At 34.3% G+C, this 19,093-nt stretch overlaps 1 protein-coding gene across 1 annotated transcript in view; it reads left to right on the top strand.

Annotated features, from left to right (window-relative positions):
• The window catches only part of MYO3A (myosin IIIA), a 255,909-nt gene that overhangs the window by 147,566 nt on the left and 89,250 nt on the right, over nt 1-19,093 (top strand). The window contains exon 18 of the mRNA XM_027841624.1: nt 2,501-2,648. Coding sequence (XP_027697425.1) covers nt 2,501-2,648 — 148 coding nt within the window. The remainder of the gene's footprint in view (nt 1-2,500; nt 2,649-19,093) is intronic.

The following is a 19,093-nucleotide window of genomic DNA, read 5'->3' as shown; positions in this document are numbered from 1 at the left end:
TTGCTATATATTGAATTTCATTACATTCAAATCAAAATCAACAAAAATGACTCATCTTTTATTTAGGGTACCTTCTAATAGAATCAGATAAATGTCTCCATCAGTCTGAGTTACCTTAGGCAAGTCACTCTTCACCTCTCTGAGCCTCAGTTTCCTCAATTGTAAAATCAAGGAGTTGGATTAAATGTGTCAAAAGTTCCTTATAATTTTACTGTTCTATGATTCTACAAAAGAAGTAGAATACTCAGTAACAAAAAGAGGTATAGTAAAAATTTAGCATCGTATTATACTGGAGAGTGCTTTTCTCTCCAAAGAAGAAACCTGAAATTCAGAGACATTTACACATATACTAGATCCATAGACTAAATAATAATGGAGATGAAAACTAGAGTAGGTGTGGGTGACAGGGAGGTTTGGCCACTGGTTAGTTGAATTCCATCTTCAGAGGGTCAAGGGAGATGGGTAGTTGGTGGACAACCAAATTCTGTAGCATCTTTTGGATACAACATGAAATCAAACTGCTTTGTTTACCTAAATGCTCTATAAATCTCAGATTTAGATTTTTTTAACTCAGTTTTTTCCATTATCTAGACCTACCCAGAAATATTTAAAACAATCCTTACTATGTATTTATGTTTCATATAAAGATTCTTGGATAAAAGTAGAAAATTAAATAATTAAAGAATACTATCCAAATTACTATTTTATTATTACTACTATAAAAATAGTAGATGATATTTTAGAAGAAATTGTTTTCTTAATGGAATAATAAATTTACAAGGTATCTTATGCAGTTTTTATAAGCTAAGCAAATGGTTACATCATGAATAGAAGACCTTTATATTCACAACAAAATCGCTAAATAATTTTTAAAACATTGCATTTAACTAAGTTAATTTTCCCCCCAAAATCAGCATTTTATGAAATTAAATATCAACATTGTGTAATTAGACAGACTGATTAAGATTGTTACCTAAAATGAAACATGGTCCTTCTTCCCTTATTTCATATTCCCTCTCTCCCTCAATGTTGCTATGCCCAGTTCTAATGAATTTCCCACTCTAACACTGTCTCCAAATACATAAAAAGAATTGGCCATTATGACTATACTAGATTAGGTAAGAATTAGTATTTTAGGCAAATAATACAATGACATAGTCTACTAAACCAAGAATACATTATAACAATGGTTCTTGATTTGGGGGAAGGTGGCTTTTTTTTTTTGTTTTTAGGGGGTTTTTCTCATGGCACAATTTTTTATAGCATTGTGGCATGGTTGACATTGTGGCTTGCTTAATGTTTAAGTTACCAGTACTATGGTAGAGTCAGGAGATGTGGGCATGAAACTTCTCTTCCATGAGAGCAGCCATTTTGTTGAGTTTTTTGATGAAGTCTAATGTATTTTGAAATAAGTAGATATAATTGTTAGACATGTTTTGTTAACCTTGTAAATACTATGTTTCATCATACTTCTGGCTAAGTAAAATTTATTTTAAGCAAAGTTCTTTTTAAATTTTCTTTTGCTGCAGTATCATGCCATCCAAAATTTCACAACACATGGCAATACAGCCCACTTTAAAAACAACTGTACTATTTGCAAGGCAACTTTTTTTTGTTTTTGTTTTTCTTTAGGCATTTGGGGTTAAGTGAGTTGCCCACGGTCACACAGCTATTAAGTGTCAAGTGTTTGGTCTGAGGCCGGATTTGAACTCAGGTCCTCCTGACTTCAGGGCCAGTGCTCTATCCACTGTGCCACCTAGCTGCCCCAGCAAGGCAACTTTTAAAATATTTTTTGTTAACTTAAAACAGGGATAAATATGCCATTTGCATAGAAGTTGGTGTTTTTCTAATAGGGTATTTACTGAATAGAAGTGTAGATATTAACATAATCACAAATTTAGAGCTAGAAGAGATCTTACAGACCATTTTATCCAGCCCTTTCCTCTTATGGGGCCCAGAGGGGTCGAGTGATTTGCCTATGGTTCAGCTGACATTAAGTCATAAATCTGGAAATTAAGCCCAGACACTGTGGTGCCAGATTCAGTACTCTTCCTACTGCACCATCCTTTCTTTGATTACTGTGTTTTATTTTATCATTGGTTGACAATGGCCAGATTTTACCCAAGTTTTGAATCCTTCACAAAATTGATTTAAGACATAAGCAACTTAGAAAGTAACTGCTACTATCTCTAAATAGGTCATGTAACAGAATCAAGAGGTTTCCGCAATGTGGCAAAAATACCGCGTCATTGAAATGCTAATATTAGTGAAGCCTTCTTCTTCATGTTGTGTGGAATGAAATTTGCACAGTTAAGAAAAGCAACCATTTAAATGTATGTCCCAGTTGTGATTACTTAAGCCTAATCACAGTATGGCATTTACAAAAGCTTAACTAAGAATTTTCCTGAGATGAGTTGTTTTATATCCTTTATTGATTAATATTTATATCTTTCAACAAAATAACTGCAAACACAATTTAACACCTGCTTAATTCTTTCAGTGGGACTGATGGTGAACTGAATATTGGCATCCTGGACATCTTTGGCTTTGAAAACTTCAGAAAAAATTCCTTCGAGCAGCTATGCATTAATATTGCAAATGAACAGATTCAATTCTACTTCAATCAACATGTGTTTGCATGGGAACAGGTAAGACCAGGAAGTGGATTTTGTTACTCTGAATGAAGTCAGGAGAAACAAAAATCATGCACTTTCCCCATGGTGAAGAGCCATCTTTGTATGTATGTGTTTTATAGAAACACATACACGTATCACTTAGTTCAGCTTTAATAGCTTAAACCTGCATTAAGACATTTGTAATGTTCTGAAAACACATATATGCAGAGAGAGTGAATATAATTCTATACTGTAGACACATACACATATGTGTTTATATGTATACAAGTCAAGTCATTAAAGCACCTACCATGTGCTAGGCACTGTGCTAAGTGCTAGGGATACAAATAGAGGCAAAAACAATTCCTGCCTTCAAAGAGGTCACAATAATAGTGGGTATAATGTGCAAATAGGTGTATACAAAAAAGAAAGATATAGGATAAATTGGAGATAATCTGAGAGAGGAGGCAAATTTTGATGCCATGATTAATCTATTCCCTCAGTAATGTGAGTAACCCCCACAGGGATATAGATAACAACCCTTCTATACCTGACCATCTTGTGCAACTCTTACCCATATCTTCCCATAAGTCATGCAGGATATCTTAAATGCAAAAGCCTAAATGGCTTTTTTTTAATCTATGTCCTAAAATCTGGCATTAGTAATATAACTTATGAGAGTCTAGAGGGACTAGGAATGTCACATGGGACCAACTCTCCACTTGTGCAGTAAATACTGTGCCTTTCCATAAAACCTAGGAAGGTTGGACCTTTGCTAAAAATAGGAATGCATTTTGATTTGAGTAAGACCAACTATTTCATTTTCTATAAGCCTGCATAGTTGAATGGCTGTTACAATTTAAATATCCATCAAAAGTGCATTAAACTTCACATTTGCAGTAGCTAGGCAACAGAACACGCTGATAATGGGTTTGATGCAAATGCAGTACAATACTGATCTTGTCACTGAACAAGGTACAATGTGTAATTTATGATTCAACCTAAAAAAATACTTTTCTTTAAAGAGAACTCAGTGACTTTCATAATAGCTTAATATAACCTTTCTTGAACTGCATTGCTAAAGCAATACTATTGAAGTTGTCTTTAGCATGACCACAAGAAAGGCATAGTCTAGAACCTGATATTTGTTTATATCTTTTGTTAAGCTCTTTTATATCTTTCAAGCATTACTAAACTGGTTTTGTATTTGGTAATTTTGTGATAGATTAAAGGTAAATAGTTGTCTTCGGGTTAGAAACATTCAAGCTTTTTAAGAATTTTATATATCATACTGAGTAGGAAAATTTGGAAAAAGAAATTTTTGGTTGTCATATATATCATTGCCTTCAAAAAATTATGAACAAATATAAAGCCATGTCCTTGCAGTGCTGAAGAGAAAAATTAAACTCTGATATATAGCATGGCCTCGGAATAGCATGCTGTATTGTCAAATATTCTGCTTAATAAAGGTGGATTGTTCTTCTTTAAAGAACTGAAATCCAATTAAATATGCTTAGCAATAAAATTCTCTTGAAGATAATTGAATTTTCCTGTGATGATCCAGAAGGCACTTCAGCATTTTTCTGTGTCTCAGCACTGTAATTATGAATATCAGTTATTGTACCAGAGATGTGGTATCTGGGCTCATTGTTTGAGAATACTAGTTAGAAGAACAATCAGTAATAAAAAAGATCTCTATTTTGGAAAGAAAAAGAGTTAGCTCATTTTTAAATAGTATATCATAATGACTCGATCAATGATCTGGTGGTGAAAGTCACTGGAGTTAGGTTTAAGGAATTGTAAAGACTGTATCTTAAAAGAGTTATCAAAATATATATTAATGTGTAAAAGAAAATTAAATAGTAAAAGGCCTATTGTATTTGGAAGAGCCTGGGATTGAATTTCATTTATTTAACAAATAACCTTGGGCAAATCATTTTACCACTCAAGCTTTGATTTCATTATCTGTAAAATAAGAGGGTTGGACTAGAATTTAGGGGTGGGGAATCTGTGGCCTCGAGGTCACATGTGACCCTCTAGGTCCTCAAGTACAGCCAAACATTCGTTCTGTGAAGTTTGGATTCAGTCAAAGGGCTGAACTTGAGGACCTAGCAGGCCACATGAGGCCTTGAGACCACAAGTTCCCCACTCCTGTACTAGATTATGGGTTCTTAACTTTTTTCATGTGTCATGAACCCCTTTGGGAGTATGATAAAGCCTTTGGACCCTTCTCAAAACAATGTTTTTAAATAAATAAAATAAAATACATAGGATTACAAAGGAAATGAATTATACAGAAATAGTTATAAAATTTTAATTTTGATTTTAAAAATAAAATAAATTAAAATTTTAAAACAAGTTCATAGACCTCAAGCTAAAATCCTCTGGACTACATGATATCTGAGACTCTTTGCAACTCTAAATCTATATTATATGACTTCAACCTCTATGTAAAATAGTACCAGTTGACTGAAGGCAACATGGAGTATAAGAAATAGTGCTGGATTGGCAATTAGTTCTAAATCCAAATACCACTTCTGTTATTTACCAATTGTGTAATCTTGGGCAAGTTTTTTAACCTCTTTGAGCCTCAATTTTGTCATCTGTAAAATTCAGAGATTGGATTAGGTAATCATTAAAGTCCCTTACAGCTTTCTAAGTCAATTTTCTTTCATTTGAACTGTTCCACAGTTGTCCATTTGGATGCCCTCAAGTAACTTTTCAGTTTTGTTTTCAGCCATGCATGAGTGCCTACCATTTTATTGACTGATATATTTCAAAGACAGATACTAGCCAATTATTCTGTTTTGTTTTGTTTAAATAACTAACTTGTTTTTCTTAGATTCTTATGGCTTGGCATGATTGTACTTTGAAAGCAATTTGTAGTCTTTTATTCTTGGGCCTGTTGAACAATAAAAGTCTATAAAAGTGGAGATGAGGATTTCTAGGATGCTTCAAAGGTAAACATCCCAAAGGCAAATAGCTAAACAAACATCAAGGGAAAACTTTACCCCTGGTCATGATTATGAAAAGCAAACTAACCTTATCAGGTCCATATCCAAATTCTCAGGGACAGCTAGGTGGTGCAGTAGATAGAGTTCCTGCCTTGGTGGCAGGAGGACCTGAGTTCAAATCCAACCTCAGACACTTGAAACTCACTACTTACGTGAACCTAGGCAAGTCACTTAATCCCAATTGCCTCACCAAAAAAAAATTCTCAGGGTGATTTTTTCCAAGACAGCAAACTTGGAATCTATATGTCTTCAGCAAATGGGCATCAGGTTTGGTAGCTATGCTGTTGGCTGAGTTATTGTCAGTAAGATGATGTTGTAGCCTTAAAAAGCACAATCAATGTATCCTTGATGATCCATCTGGTTTGAATGTATACACATGGCTATGGAACTAAATATATCCCTTCTGTTTTCTTCTCTTACTTGCATATGATAGGAAAGGAATAAATTTAGAATTCACTTTGGTTCACTGTCTGTAAACAGGGAACAATTGTCTGTAAATTCATTAATGTCAGGTTTTCACTTGTCAACAATAATCACAGGCATTATCGCTTATCAACAAGAAACAGTGAACTTCACCAGTGTGGGTGGATTACCAAGGCCTTAAATTCCCCAACTAGAGCCACACTTCAGTCAGCACTTTCATAGACCAGGGAGTTCTGATCTGACAAACTGGCAAGTGGAACTCCAAATAGGAACCTATTTCATGAATATGGCTAAAAAGCTACTTCCTGTTCAGGGATATTTGGCAAAGTTCAGCCCTTAGTTGCTATATGTATATGGGGAAAAAGAGTGGAAACTGATAAAATTTTCTTATTGAGAAAAATTTGATGCAATTCTAGTTAGGTTGGTTATCAGTCTATTTCTGAAAATGGAATCTTGTTTTCTCATTTACTATCATTATAAAAATGTCCCTGTAGAGTTGAAATTTTCTGTTAAGGAAAAGGTTGTAGCTGGCCCTATGGCATATTATCTGGGAATTTTATTCTCTATCTGGAAATTGATTTTGCCAATAGAACATTTTCCCAACTCTTAGATCTCCCTTAACCACTAGCTCTCTGCTGCATGGTTTTGTTTTTTGTTTTTTGTTTTTATTTTTTTGAGCACCCTAGTTTGCATCTACCCAGTTTAGGGGCATTTCTTCCATGCTTCCAAATCTCTTGAGTATATATTTATAGCATGCAAAACTTTGCTTCCTTACTTCTTGCCCTCTTGTTATTTACCATGTGTCTAATAGAACAGGATTATATTATTATCAATACCATGCCAATAGATGACATCATCTGAACAGTTCTTAAAGTTCAGTGCCTTATACAAATGGGTTCCCCATATTATTAATACTACAAGATCAAAATTCTTCATATTATTAAGAATGAGAAACAACTGTATTTATAAGGTTATTTACAAGGTAGGTAACAGTTCAGCCTTCTATACTGCAAATATGGAGGTATAGCCAGACATCAGTAGCATATAGTTTTTAATCCTTCTAAAAATGCAAGTTTGGAAATGTAGTAGCAGTGGGAAAAGCTTATCTTCTTCCCTTCATACTTCTCAACTTTGCAAAAGAATTTATTTATATTTAAGTATTTCCTCTGACATAAATGTGGCACATATATTTGATTTTTCAGTTTTCCAAATGCTAATATTAGTGGGCACTTCAGACGACAGCCACTGGTACAGTTCTCTGCATGAAAGACAAATTTTGCAATTACCACCCAAGCAATGAATCATATCCAAGTAGTTTTTTAGCACAAATATTTTTCTGATCTTTTTTCACTATGGGATGAAAGGTCTGAGTCCATGGAAGTCATGGAGATCTTGCAACTCACATGCCTTTAAAATTTCTTTCCTGGATATCATTCTTTCCTTGAGGAGAGGAGCAAATATTGATTTTTACTTTACTATTCTAATTAGGCCACAAGCATTGTGCTAAACATGATAAAAACATGCAAAAAAATGAACCTTACCTTCTCAGAGTTTACATTTTAAGTCAGAGAAGCATCACTCATGCCAGCTATAGGTAGGTTACTCCTTGGTGGAAGCTCATTATTTAGAGAAATGCATCAATAAATCTGTTAAATTATTTTGGTTATACAAAGCATTTGCTTCCCTTGTAACCTGAGGAGTTAATCTCCTTTGTTAAAATAGCTTATTTGTATCTAGAATATACACAATATGCCCATCTATCAGAAAAAAACTCATTGTCTAGTTGTCATATTTTCTGAAGTTCATCATAACATTTTAGAGGCAGGCTATTTGTTTCTGGTTTTGTATAAAGATTTGTTTCTATGTATTCTGGTTATATATTTGCACGCTTGGATTTGGAGAGAAACAACAGAAGTCATTTTGTCCACTGGGGACTATTTACAGCATAGAACGGAACCAATAGCAACTATTATTTCTCTAGCTTCTCTCATGAAAAGTGATGTGCATGATTTTCATTTACAGCTGTTCATATCCTCAAGCTTAAAGCTTTTGAGATTCTGAGTGTGGGCTTCAGCACATAATTTGTAGTTGTTACCAAAACTAATAACAATAAAACTCATTCTATTATTTTTAACATACCTGAGTTTTCTGCTATTTTACATTTTAAGAGTTTTTAAAAATCAGCCCTCTGACTCAGGCTGTGTGGGTGTATCATATTAAATCCTTAAAATGATCTGTGTTACTTTGCTTATAAAGAAGGACTTTATATTTTACCTGAAACTTTCATATTTTTCCTCACACTTAAAAAAGACACACGCTAAGGGAGCCAGTCATAGCTGTTCTATAAACTGTCCCATTTATAACATTCAAAAGAAAAATTGATTAATAAATAAGGCAATTTAAAATCAAATCAAGCACTCTAGGTCCCCTAGTGGTGATAACTTTATGAGTGATAAGTATTAAAGTAGCCAAATATATTTCAGAATAAATCCATGCCTTAACCAATCTTCATTTTTCAATAGATGAGCATCTTTAAGTGTGCAATTTTAGATTTCTAACAAAATGGGCCTATAAGTATAAAAGGTAAATGAATATAGTGATTGACATCATAATCTTTAAAATATGTATAATACTATGTTTATTAAATGATGCAGCTGGCTCCCTCCCCCATTTTCTTGTACCTGAAAATTCCAGAAAAAAACTACTCAAGATACCTTGTTGATCTGTGTCCATTCAAAAGCTATAGTATATAAGCCCCTACTAGTGAGTTTACTCTTACTAATCTGCCAGGGACAATAATTCAAAACAAAGACATTCAATAAAATGGCTCAGCAAGCAAAGTTGTGTTAGATCATTTCCTCCATAAATATGAGAGCAGAGTTTTCCATACATACTCATGTGCTTAGGAAACAATGGGTGGAAACATATAAGAAGTATGCACGTGGCCATGACACACACAACATACGGCCAGCATTTAACACATGAAGCATATATCTTAGAAAAATGGGGGCCAGGGAATATGTGAGAAAGTGCATGAGCCAAAAGCCCATGTGTCAAAGACATACATACCCATATAAACCTACACATTGGAACACTTGCGGGTAAAGCACAAAAGGTATTTCATACCTCTGACATTGCAAGGCTGCTGTCCTTTAATAATATCTTTGTTCTGTACATTATCTCTGTTGGACTACAACCACACTGGCATCGTGGTATAATGCTGACTGTTACTCTACTGATTTCAGTCATTGTTTTGTATCTTTTCGGGGTGTGTGGTTATGTTGCTTCTCTCTGCCCTAAACTTCTAGGTTGCATCTTTTCAGGGTCACCTACAAGCCATCGCAACTCTTGTCTATTAAAATGCAGTGACTAGAAGGTCTCTCTCTCTCTGATAAGAGAAGGCTGACAGTTCTTTAGTCTACGGCTGTGTTATGAGCCATCATATTCTCCTAAGGGACATAAACAAAAGTAAGACAAAGCAGAGTCCTGAACTAATACTGTCTTCTCTTCTAAGTGCACATATCTGGGCCTGAATCACAATCCTTTATTCTAAAGAATTAGCTTAGTGTTAGAAACTCCTTCTAACTTCCATTTAACTTACTATAGGAATCTCATGCCCCTAAAACCCATTTCAAGCAACTCTATGAGAAAATAAATACACAAGAGCTGTGTGGAACTTGGGGTTTGAAGCCAACATCATTTCTAAGATCCTGTATATCTTTCCATGCAAATGAACTGGTGGGGCAATCACAAACAAAAAGGCCAGGCAGGATTACTAAATTTAAATTCTTTGTTCCAAATCTTGCCTTTCTCATGTAAGACAGACCAGCAAGGAATCTCTCTGGCTTTGAGCTGTCCTACTTAAATGTATAATTTGATAGATACTCTAATGTATAACTTATTAAATGTATAATTTAATAAAATATATGCCTAATTTATTTGCCATTAGAAAAATAGATCAACGTTCCTTCTCTGTGGTTTCTTTAAGCCCTTTTCTCAAAAATCTTCCTTGGAAAGGCAAACTAAAGAGTTAGTCCATTTGGTTTCATTCTATACCCAGTCACCAAGATATAATTTTGAGCTACACTGGATCATATTATCTTATAGTACTAATGATGACTATAAGAAAAAAGCCCCCCTAACAATAACTGTAGCTTATGTGCAAACATCTACTGCAAAAGATGAAGAGTTAAAATATTCTCTGAAAAATTTGATGGGATCCTCCAAGCTAAGTGAAAATTAACTTTGATACTTGGTAACTGTAGTGTAGGGGTGAGTATAGGAAAGGGTGACAAAAATATACTCAACAATATGGCTTTTTTAAAGAATGAGAGAGGACAGGTGCTCATAAATTGCTTAGAAGCCTCACACCTAAATATCATGAGCACTTTTTTTCCCCAGAAGATGATTGGAAGTCATCAATTATAGTGAGCATGGAACAACATAACCAAAACTGAAATGGACTACATTAATAGATGGGAATTAACTGTTGATGACTGATGTGGAAGTCATTTCCGAATCAGCTGTCTGTTAAAGCAAAAATGAAACTCATTATCAAATTAGAAGGAAAAAATAAAGTCAAAGAGAAGACCCTTCAAACAGTTGCAACCATTTACATCTGAGCTATTCAAACAAATTGTCAATTCTGAGAAATGATAAATGGAACAAGCAAAGATATTGACATTGCTTATCACCATTTCCTGAAAAATTTTACCTGATGTAGAACATTCATCACAATGAGGCCAAAAGAGCTCCCAAACAGATAGTATACCATTTATTTCCTTGCTAAGCAGAAAGATATGGAATCCAAGGGCAATATTGATTTAGAATGTATTTACTCCTTTGCAAAACAGTATGGAGAAAGAGAACAGAATATTGAGATCACCCTGATGTATTGGACTATGTGCATAATGTAGAGTCAGGAAAATCTGGGATCCACACCAACTTCTAAAACTAAGCCACTTAATTTCACCCAGACTCAGTTTTCTCATTGTGACAGGAAGGAATTGGAGTAGCTGACTAATGTCCTTTCCAGCTCAAAATAATCCTATAATCAACATATCCTGATAAGACAACAAAAAGCAGTAAAAGAGGAAAGTTTCCAGAAAGTCAGTCATTCAACAAGAATTTGTGAAGTGACCACTGTGTACCAGCAGATTCAAATGAGCCACATCATCCCCAAGATATCCAGAAATGAAGCCATTGGAAAAACAAATATATAGGAAATGGAACGAATTTGTGAAAGTTTCCATAACTACCTCTTTTAATCACTAATCGCAAGTGAGTCACCATATTTGAATAGTAGGCCCCCCTCCCCAGTCTCCAATGTGCTACATGTGAAATAGAAATAATAAGATGAAGTTGGAAAGAGTGTATGCTGGGAGAAAGAAAATTTTTATAGAAAAAGCAGGCCTGCCATTGGGGGTGGCTTGGAGGATAGCAGATAACAGAAAGAAAGCAGAACCATTCAACTCAAATTTTAATTCTCTTTTCTCTATCAAAGAGAACAATCTTGAGACTGAGATATAGGAAACAAAAAGGGTTAACAAAGAGCTGAAACCTGAAGTATAGCAAAAAAAGTTCAATTAACTAGGCCTGGACAAATGACTTTCCAGGGTTCTGAAGGAACCAATAGCTATGATGACTGATCATTCTTAATGACCTGTGAAAAACTATAGAGAATGAAAGAGGTGCTACAGTCCTAGAGAAGGACATATGTCCCATAAACCAGTGAACTTGACTTTAATGCCTAAGGAAATTCTAGTTTACATTGGTAAAGGAATGGTTTGTGAACACGTAGAAAACAAAGTAGTTAACACTATGAATTAGTGTGGGTTCACAAAAAGCAGGTAGTTGTAGACTAAATTCATTTTCCACTTTTTTAACAGGATTACTAGACTGATAATACTTAATAATAACAATAATTATAGCTAATATATAATGCTTTAAGGTTTGAGAATCACTTTACATGTTGTCCCATTTTATCCTCACAACAACCTTAGGGGGTAGTTGCTATTATTTTCCTTCTTTTAAAGAAGAGGAAATTGAGCCAGATAAAGGTTTAATTGACTAGCCCAGCATCATACAACTGATGTCTGGAACAAAATTGGAACCCAGCTCTTTCTGATTCCAAGTCTAGCATTCTTTCTACTACACCACCTAAGTGACCACGTGATATCAGAGTCAAACTTTAAAGTTTACAAAGCACTTTATTTAAATTTAGTATACCATGGGAATACCATAGATATAGTATAAATTAGTGTTGTATTTGAAAAAAAAATCATGTCCCTGTGAATGGAATGGAGAGATAGAAGCAAATTTAAGGTTTAACAGATTTAGAACTGTTTGAGTGATTGACTTTCACGAACAGCGAAATGAGCTGAAACAAGAGAACAGTTTCTAAAATAACAACATTGAAAAGTCAAATAACTTTGAAAGGCTGAAGTTCTCTAATCAATGCAATGACCAGCCTTGATTCTAGAGCACCAGTTGGTGAAGAACACTACCCACCTCCTGATAGAGGTGGGATGGACTGATGATGCAAAATGGAACAAATATTTTTGGACTTGGCCAATGTGGGAATTGATACTTGACTATTCATATTTGTTACAGGGAGTAGTTGTTCTTTTTTCTTTTAAATTGGGAGGGTGAGGTAAAGGAAAAAATAAATGTTAGTCATAAAATTAAAATAAAAAATATATATCTGGGGGTTTAGAAAGTAGAGCAAAATGGAGTCAGAAAAGTTCAACGATAATTGAATTATTATACCAGATTATATTATTATTATATATTATATTATAATAATTATATTAGATTAATGGAGGACTGGTATCCAGAATAAAGTAGGTGACTATGATGCAATACTCTGCCCTACTTGGGGCAATTCTCAGCACCACAATTTAAAAAGTACTTTGAAAAACTAGGATATATCCTGAGAAGGGTGATCAGAATGGGGAGAGGACAAGAAACAGTGCCATATAAGGATCAGATAAACGGTGTCTGGATGTTTAGACTAAAGGGAAGACTTTGAGAGAATATGATGGCTGCTTTCAAATATTTTAAGGGTTGTCATGTGAAAAGAGATTAGACTCGTTTTTCTTGACCTCTGAGGATAGAACTAGAGGTGAGGATTGTAGAGAGGTAGATTTTATGTTTAAGGTCAATAAAATTTCCTAATCAATTATAGTTGTCCAATTAAGAGTAGAATGGGCTACCTCAGAAAGCAGTGAGCTCCCCATTGCTGGGGCTCTTTAAGCAAGAGCTAGTTGACCACTCTTCAGGGATGTTGTAAAAGTCAGGCTGTTCAGGTGATCTCAGTGGTCTCTTCTGACTATTTTTCAATGGGTTTTGTACCATCTGTCCCTGCTTGTGCCATAGGGATAAATCCTGAAATGATAACTGTCATTAGAGAGTTGAACTGTTTAGTTGTAAACTCTGAGGGGTACCTGGCTACCATTTGAAGGCAATACAACTTCCTCTTCATATCAACAGGTATCAGATGCCTATGAACTCACTACAGTGTGAGGCACTGGGGAGGAATCACAAAGTTTCAAAGTGTTCATAGAACAACCAGGAATACAAGACATAAATTAAATGGCAATCTTTTCATTATGTGACACATCAGCAATCCAAATGTCTCTCTGGTTAAAATGAATATAGAGTTATCAGTGATATATTCTCATGTGCTTTAAGAAAATAAAATCTTTTTAGTAAAACAGATCAGATAACCACAATATTATTTGAAAAGATCATTACATTAAAAACCTAAATTCTTTAGTAATCAATAACCTGTGGGGATTTTATTCAATCTAACAAATGTTGATAAGTTCCCTCTATGTACACTGCTCTATTGAAAAAGACATAGTCCTTGCCCATCTCCTGGTCTCCATGGCCTCTGAAGGCCCCTAACTCGGAGATTCTGTGATTCCTAAATATATTTCCTCCAATTACTATTATTGTAACTTCATTATCCAGAGATCATCTTTCTAGAAATCCCATGCTTCTGAAATCCTCTGGCTTCTAGAATAGTGCTGAAACTAGAAGTAGCTTAGAGGAAAGAATGAGGAAAAAAATAACTTTAGTAGAAAAGTTACTTCTTAGGACCCAGAAAAAACAAACACAATTAAGGAGAGCTACACTTAAAGACAGAACCTACTGAGGTGGTTAGTCTACCTCATGGAAGGAAAAGAGCATTTTTATTGATTGGCAATGGCTATGAAAGGTCTGTCTTTTGTCCATATTCCTAAGAAGTATGGGAGAAGCTTCAGAAAAATGAAAGAAGAAAAGGAAAAAGAAAACAAATGGCATAGATTAGCAGCACTGAAAGTGATTAGAAACAACAGACACTATCAATGGAGAGAGAACCATAGAAAATATAGAAGACAAAACATCTCTGCAGCATGGGAGGATAGGAATAGCCGTAAGATATCCCCATTCTATGCTGGCCTGCCATTGTTGAGTTCTCCCTAGAGCCTCTATTTTGAGGAGGAGCCCAAGCCAATGCATCTTCATTCCCCTCCTGGACATTATTCTGACTTTCTGGACTTCAACACCATGTACCCAGGCCAAGTGCCTTCATCCTCTCCCCTCTCTGCATACACACACACCCTCTTTCCAGTTCCCTTTTGTATGTTGTCTTCCTTCATTAAACTGTAAGCTCCTTTAGGGCAGGGTTTGTCTTTCTTTTTGCTTATATTTGTATCCTCAGTACTTAGCACAGTGCTATGGCACATAATTAAAAAGTGTTTCATAAATGTGTATTGCCTTGCCTACTCTATAATTGGAGAAAGGTCATCTAAATTGCCTGCACCTCAATAAAGTATTTTTAAAGACATAAGGCATTTCTACAGAGGTAAACCAAACTGTCATATGAAAGAATATTTTCTTCTGGTAACAAGCAAAATAAAAGAGCTGACCATATGATGAAAGCCATCCTTTTTTTCTAGAGAAAGAAATAAAAGGGCAAAGAAGGAGTTAAATCATGAAAAGGTTGGGTTCAATTTAAAACCAGAAGTAGAAATCGGTCCATAACTTGGAAAGGTCAAGCTAAGGAAAATGGTGATGGATCAGAACATTGCTTTATCTACCCTCTATGATTCAAGGACTCAGAAAGGACAACTGCTGAAATTCTTTGCATGGTTAGAATCCTCTTAAGCTATGGCTCACTACTAAATGATATACCAACATCAAATATAACAGCTAAATGTCATTTTGTGTAAGTAATTCTTAGGAAAAATATATAAAGGTGGCTTCTGTCTGATCCATTGCCCACAAAAGCTTTGTATGCTCGTATGCAGATGATAGAACCAGACATCTCTCCTGAAGGGTGGCTTCAACATTTTATACCAAAATATAGGATTGAAAAGCTTAAAATAACTGATAAAAAATAAAAACAAATCAGCAAATCATCATCAAAAGAAAAATTAATGACTATTTTGTCACATTGTTTCTACTGGTATATTATACCCTGAACTACTTTACAATGCAAGTGAGATTTTAGTGTACTTTTCATTGACTCTAGTATTGAAAATAACAATGAATTTGAGGCCAAAAGATCTCAATTTTAATTCTGACTCTGACCCTTAATGCCTCTGTGACATTGGGAAAGCCATTTAACATTGCTTTCTAGATTTCTAAAGTAGAGTAGTTAGGTTAGATGATCTAGTGCTTCAAGTTTCTGTAAAACTGATTATTGGAAAATATCATTATCTTTGAACTTTCAAAGGTATTACAATTTTATCTGTTGCTTATAGAAAACAAACTAATGCATGGATAATTTATCATGTGCTTCTGGTAGACTTATGATCCTTAAGTTATCTCTGCATCCTATCTTCTAGGCCAGTATCTTTCATTTTTTAGAATGCAAGTTTCCTCACAATGCCTTTTGCTTTTCTTTTATCAAATTTTCTTCCACTTTTGTATTTTTGAGTTCCAAGACTGTCATTCTCTTTATCAGAGCCTCTACATTTTTGGAGAGATTCTCCATTATGTGTTCTAAATCTTCTTCTGTTTGTCTTAATTCTTTTCTGAGAGCTCTCATTTCCAACCTAATTTCCATCACAAAATCTTCTTTTTTTTAATTTAGTATTTTATTTTTCCCCAGTTATATGTAAAAACAATTTTTAACATTTGTTTTTAAAACCTTGAGTTCCAAATTCTCTCCTTTCCTCCCTCCTAACCCACACCCCTCTCCACTGAGAAGGTAAGCAATTCAATATAGATTATACATGTGTAGTCATGCAAAACATAGCCATGATAGTCATGTTGTAAAAGAAAACAGACAAAATCTCAAGAAAAATAAAGTTTAAAAAAGTATGCTTCAATCTGTATTCAGACACCATCAGTTCTTTCTCTGGGGGTGGATAGCATTTTTCATCATAAGTCCAGAGTTGTCCTGTATTGTTGCATTGCTGAGAATAGCTAAATCATTCATAGCTGATCATCTGACAATATTGCTGTTACTTTGTACACAGTACTTGTCATTTTGCATCAGCCCATGAAAGTCTTTCCAGGTTTTTCTGAGAGCAAGCTGCTCGTCATTTCTTATAGTGCAATAATATTCCATTATAATCACATATCACAACTTGTTCAGCCATTCCACAGTTGATGGGCATCCTCTCAATTTCTAATTCTTTGCCCCCAGAAAAGAGCTGCTACAAATATTTTTGTACATATAGATCCTTTTCCTTTTTTGTTTTTTATTTCTTTTGGGATACAGACCTAGTAGTGGTGTTGCTCGGTCAAAGGCTATGCCTGGTTTTATAGCCCTTAGGGTATAGTTCCAAAATGCTTGATAGAATGGTAGAATCAACTCATAACTCTACCAATAGTGCATTAATGTCACATTTTTCCCACATCCCCTCCAGCATTTATCATTTACCTTTTCTGTCCTATTAGTCAATCTAATAGGTATGAGGCAGTACCTCAGAATTCTTTTAATTTTCATTTCTCCAATCCACAGTGAGTTTGAATTTTTTCATATGGCTACAGATAGCTTTGATTACTTCATCTGAACACTGACTATATCTTTTATCATTTATCAATTGGAGAATGGCTCTTATTTTTATAAATTTGACTCAGTTCTCTATATGTTTGAGAAATGAAGCCTTTATCAGAGAAACTTGCTTCAAAATTTTTTTCACAGTTACTATTGCTAACTATATTCCCCTCAATCATATTCCCTCCACCCCCATTTATTCTATTCTCTCTCTCCTTTCACCCTGTCCCTCCTTAAAAGTGTTTTGCTTCTGACTACCCTCTCCCCCAATCTGCCCTCCCTTCTATCACCCCACCCCTTCTCTTATCTCCTTTCCCTCTTACTTTCTTGTAGAGTAAGGTAGATTTCTATACCCAATTGAGTGTATTTTGAGCCAATTCTGATGAGAGTAAAGTTCATTCACTCTCCTTTACCTCCCCCCTCTTCCCCTCCACTGTAAACGCTTTTTCTTGCCTCTTTTATGTGAGATAATTTACCCCATTCTACCTCTCCTTTGTTCTTTCTCCAAGTACATTCCTTTCTCACCCCTTAATTTTATTTTTTAGATATCATCCTTTCATAGTCAACTCACACCTATGCCCTCTGTCTATATATACTCCTTCTAACTACACTAATAATGAGAAAAAAATCTTAGGTGTTACAAATATCTTCTTCCAATGTAGGAATATAAACAGTTTAACCTTATTAAGTCACTTATGATTTCCCTTTCTTGTTTACCTTTTTATGCTTCTCTTGAGTCTTGCATTTGAAAGTCAAATTTTCTATTCAGATCTGGTACAGATAAACCACCTTCCTTCACATTATTTCTATTGATTCACTAGACATTCTTGACCTTTTGTTCTTCCAGATGAATGTTGTTATTTCTTCTAGCTCTATAAAATACTTTTTGGTAATTTGCTTGGAATGGCACTGAATAAGTAAATTGATTTAGTTAGAATTGTCATTTTTATTATATTGGCTTGGCCTACCCATGAACAATTAACATATCTCCAATTGTTTTGATCTGACTTTATTTGTATGAAAAGCGTTTTATAGTTGTATTCATATAGTTCCTAGATTTGTCTTGGCAGGTGTGATACCAATTATTTTATCTTGTCTGTAGTTATTTTAAGTTGAATTTATCTCCTCATGTTGGACTTTGTTGATAATACAAAGAAATGCTAATGATTTTTATGACTTTATTTTATATCCTCCAATTTTGCTGAAGTTGTTAATTATTTCAATGAGTTTTTTAGTTGATTCTCTAAGATTCTCTATGTATACCCTCATATCATCTGCAAAGAGTGACGGTTTTGTTTCTTCGTTGCCTATTCTAATTACTTCAATTTTTTTTCTTATTGCAATAGCTAGAATTCCTAGTGCAATGTTGAATAAAAGTGATGATAATAGGCATCCTAGCTTCACCATATTTGTGTCATAAAAGGAATTTGATTGGAGTCCTTCTTTGCCTATTTTTCTAAATAATTTATATAGTATTGGATTTATTTGTTCCCTAAATATTTGTTAGAATTCTCTTGTGAATCCATCTGGTCTTAGGGATTTTTTCTTAGGGAGCTCATTGATGGTCTGTTTAATTTCTTTTTCTAAGATAGGGTTATTTAAGCATTATAGTTTATGCTAATCTGAGGAATTTATATTGTTGTAAATATTTATCCATTTCATTTAGATTGTCAGATTTATTGACATATAATTGGGCAAAATAATAACTTGAATTTTACCTTCATTGGTGGTGAATTCACCCTTTTCACTTTTAATACAGGTAATTTGGTTTTCTTCTTTCTTTTTTTAACCAAATTAACTAATTCTTTACCTATTTTATTGATTTTTTTTCATAAAACTAGCTTCTATTTTTATTTATTAGTTCAATGGTTTTCTTACTTTCAATTTTATTCATCTCTCCTTTGATTTTCAGAATTTTCAGTTTGGTGTTTAACTAGCTGTTTTAAATTTGTTCTTTTTCTAGTTTTTTTTTAATTGAATGCATTACCCACCATCCCCTATTTCCCCCTCCACTATAAAAACTCATCCTTTTGTGCCTCTTTTAT

The sequence above is a fragment of the Vombatus ursinus genome, unplaced genomic scaffold (assembly GCF_900497805.2).
Source record: "Vombatus ursinus unplaced genomic scaffold, bare-nosed wombat genome assembly UNPS02014861.1, whole genome shotgun sequence".
Lineage (NCBI taxonomy): Eukaryota > Metazoa > Chordata > Mammalia > Diprotodontia > Vombatidae > Vombatus > Vombatus ursinus.
The sequence above is the reverse complement of the archived record's forward strand: the minus strand, read 5'-3'. Positions and strand labels throughout refer to the sequence as shown.